Source organism: Glossina fuscipes, unplaced genomic scaffold, assembly GCF_014805625.2.
Source record: "Glossina fuscipes isolate IAEA_lab_2018 unplaced genomic scaffold, Yale_Gfus_2 2, whole genome shotgun sequence".
Lineage (NCBI taxonomy): Eukaryota > Metazoa > Arthropoda > Insecta > Diptera > Glossinidae > Glossina > Glossina fuscipes.
Window position 1 is genome coordinate 17,474,011 of NW_023998416.1, and position 2,454 is coordinate 17,476,464.

The following is a 2,454-nucleotide window of genomic DNA, read 5'->3' on the forward strand; positions in this document are numbered from 1 at the left end:
AAACCACAACATTTGACTTTTTACTCAAGTGTATGCTTTATTCAAAAATGCAAAAAGTATGACTAAGGAAGGCAGTGATTTTAGGAAACCCCGTAGAGCATAGAAAAAGTATTGGAAGACGAATAAATAATTTAAGTTAGGAGAATATACACAGATGTGTGTGATTTGTTGTGAGTGCAAACAAAGGAAAAAAAGAAAAAAGACAAAAAGAAAAAAGAAAATAAATAACTACAAGTTCTTTAGGATTCCATGTCAAAGTACATTTTTCTTTTCATTAGACAAACGATTTAAATTAATTTGGTATTATTGGCAGTTAAATTTGAAACGTTTCCGAAACATTGGCAAAATTTATTTTGATAGAAATTCACGTAACGGAATTAATATTTTCGACGGCAGCGTTTAATGGGTACCGGGAGGAGCGAGCAAGTTAACGTTGGCAACTGAGTTGACATGACCAGCCAGAGGAGCAGTATGCACAGCACCACGAGTTTTGGCTACATAGGTGGCGTCATGAGCGTGTACAACCGGAGGAGCAACTACAACAGGAGCAGATGGACCCACAACAGTGACGACGCCAGCATGCGCCAAAGGCCAAGGAGCAGCCACTACAGCCGGTGAAGACACGGCAGTGAAGGACAAACCATGTCCGGCAACTTCAGTATGGAAGCCAGGGAAGGGCAAGAAAGATGATTGGACACCCAAAGCAAGGGCCAAAACGAATAAAGCAGCAACGAAGGACTATATGAAAATAAAATAAAAAAATCCACTTTCAACTTTCGTATGAATGAAAAAAAAAAAAAAACGCGTTTTCTTTAACTTACTTTCATTTTGTAGTGGTTAAAAGAAACTGACTGGAGATCACAGATTAGTTAACTGTTTAAGCTCGATTTCAATTCTGACTTCTTAACGGCTATGAACGATAAATTTATAGTAAAATTGTTATAACATCGTTTCAAGAGACTGAGTTATATGATATAATAAATTAATCTCATTATAAGGAAATCTGGTCAAAGTCACCAGATATGTAATGAAAGTGCAAGTTTCTGTATGCGAAGAAATACAGATAAAAAACCTGCTTAGCATGGAGAGACTAATATACAAACAAATAGAATTAATAATAGAATTCTTGTAAATAAATATTACAACAACAATATGTAAAAAATATTAATTTATTTATTTAGATCAGAAACGACCCCCACGTAATCACCAGTTTTTCTTAAACCAACCAAGGAGAATGAATAGAATCACATTGTTTGAATAAATCCATGTATGTATATAAGAGCGGTCCTTAACTGTTTTCACATTTTAGAAAATAAACTCCGTTTTTGTTTTTCTTGCAATTTCCACAAATATATCCAATTTTCATCAAAAAAGTGGACTTAAAGGTAGTGAATATACTTTTATGAAATATACTTTTTCTTGAAATATGAATAATATTTTTACACTCCTAGAAGACAATGGCAGAGGAATTAGATTTAATAAAAATACTAAGTAAAGGCTCCAATTTTAGCTGTATATGCATATAACACATGATTAAATACGTTCGTGCGATGATATATAGTTGTCGCCACTACTGACGAGTTCATATAATTGACATATTTATCCATGCGTTGTTGAATCCAATTTCTTCCTTGAAATTCTCAAATTCTTTGCCTCTCAAATAACTCGACGTACAATGGCTGTCATTGTTAAGTGTCACGATAATTAAGACTTAAGATAAAAGATATAAAAATGATATAATCATGCAATCCCGACATTTTTTTTTTGATGATAGACGCAGGGTTTTCTGGGAATTATTGGCACAATAAATTTTCTGGATGCGCGGTTTTCTTAGCGGCTTCCCCGCTTCTTTTCGTTTCGTTTCGCTTTTCGACTTTTCAAAGCTTATCATTTCACAAGAGAAGAAGGCTTGCAAGTCGTATACGCATTTTTTTAAAACTCAAATTAGTTACGGTGGTGGTAGGTCCTCTAGTATCAATATATGATGTCATAAATCCATGCTATAGTCGACCACCGAAATGCTTTAAGGATTTCATAATATTCCCAAATACGTAAAAAAGCAAAATATGCGTGCAATGCATGGGGGGCGAGAATCTTGGAGCCACTGCTTGATTTTCTAAGAAAATGTGGATTTACTTGCAACTTGATAGGAATTTGCTTTTGTGTCAAATTGAAGAACTGAAAGACTCTTATAAGTGCTTGAAATAAGGCTTATCTACTTACCAACTAGCCCTGAGAGAAATTAAGTTTTTGAGAAATAAATACAATGAAAAAAATAATCAGGAAAGATCGCTCGCCTATCCCACAAAGAAATCGAGTTTTTGAAACTGAACTACATTTAAAATTAAAAGCATCAATACATTCTTTCCTTAACATGTTTGAAATCGCCTCACTTTATGAAATCGACATTTAAAACTTTGAAATAAGTTGAGCAAAACTGTGGACAGAGTGACA

The 2,454-nt window shown here is 34.1% G+C and overlaps 1 protein-coding gene across 1 annotated transcript; it reads right to left on the minus strand.

The window, feature by feature from the left end:
* Nucleotides 1-210: 210 nt before the first annotated feature.
* Nucleotides 211-932, minus strand: LOC119633669 (adult cuticle protein 1-like). Its single transcript, XM_038027339.1, has 2 exons — nucleotides 822-932; nucleotides 211-738 (listed from the first exon to the last, which is right to left on the minus strand). Exons 1-2 carry the CDS (start codon nucleotides 825-827, stop codon nucleotides 400-402), a joined length of 345 nt encoding a protein of 114 aa, XP_037883267.1. The 5' UTR covers nucleotides 828-932; the 3' UTR covers nucleotides 211-399.
* Nucleotides 933-2,454: the final 1,522 nt, after the last annotated feature.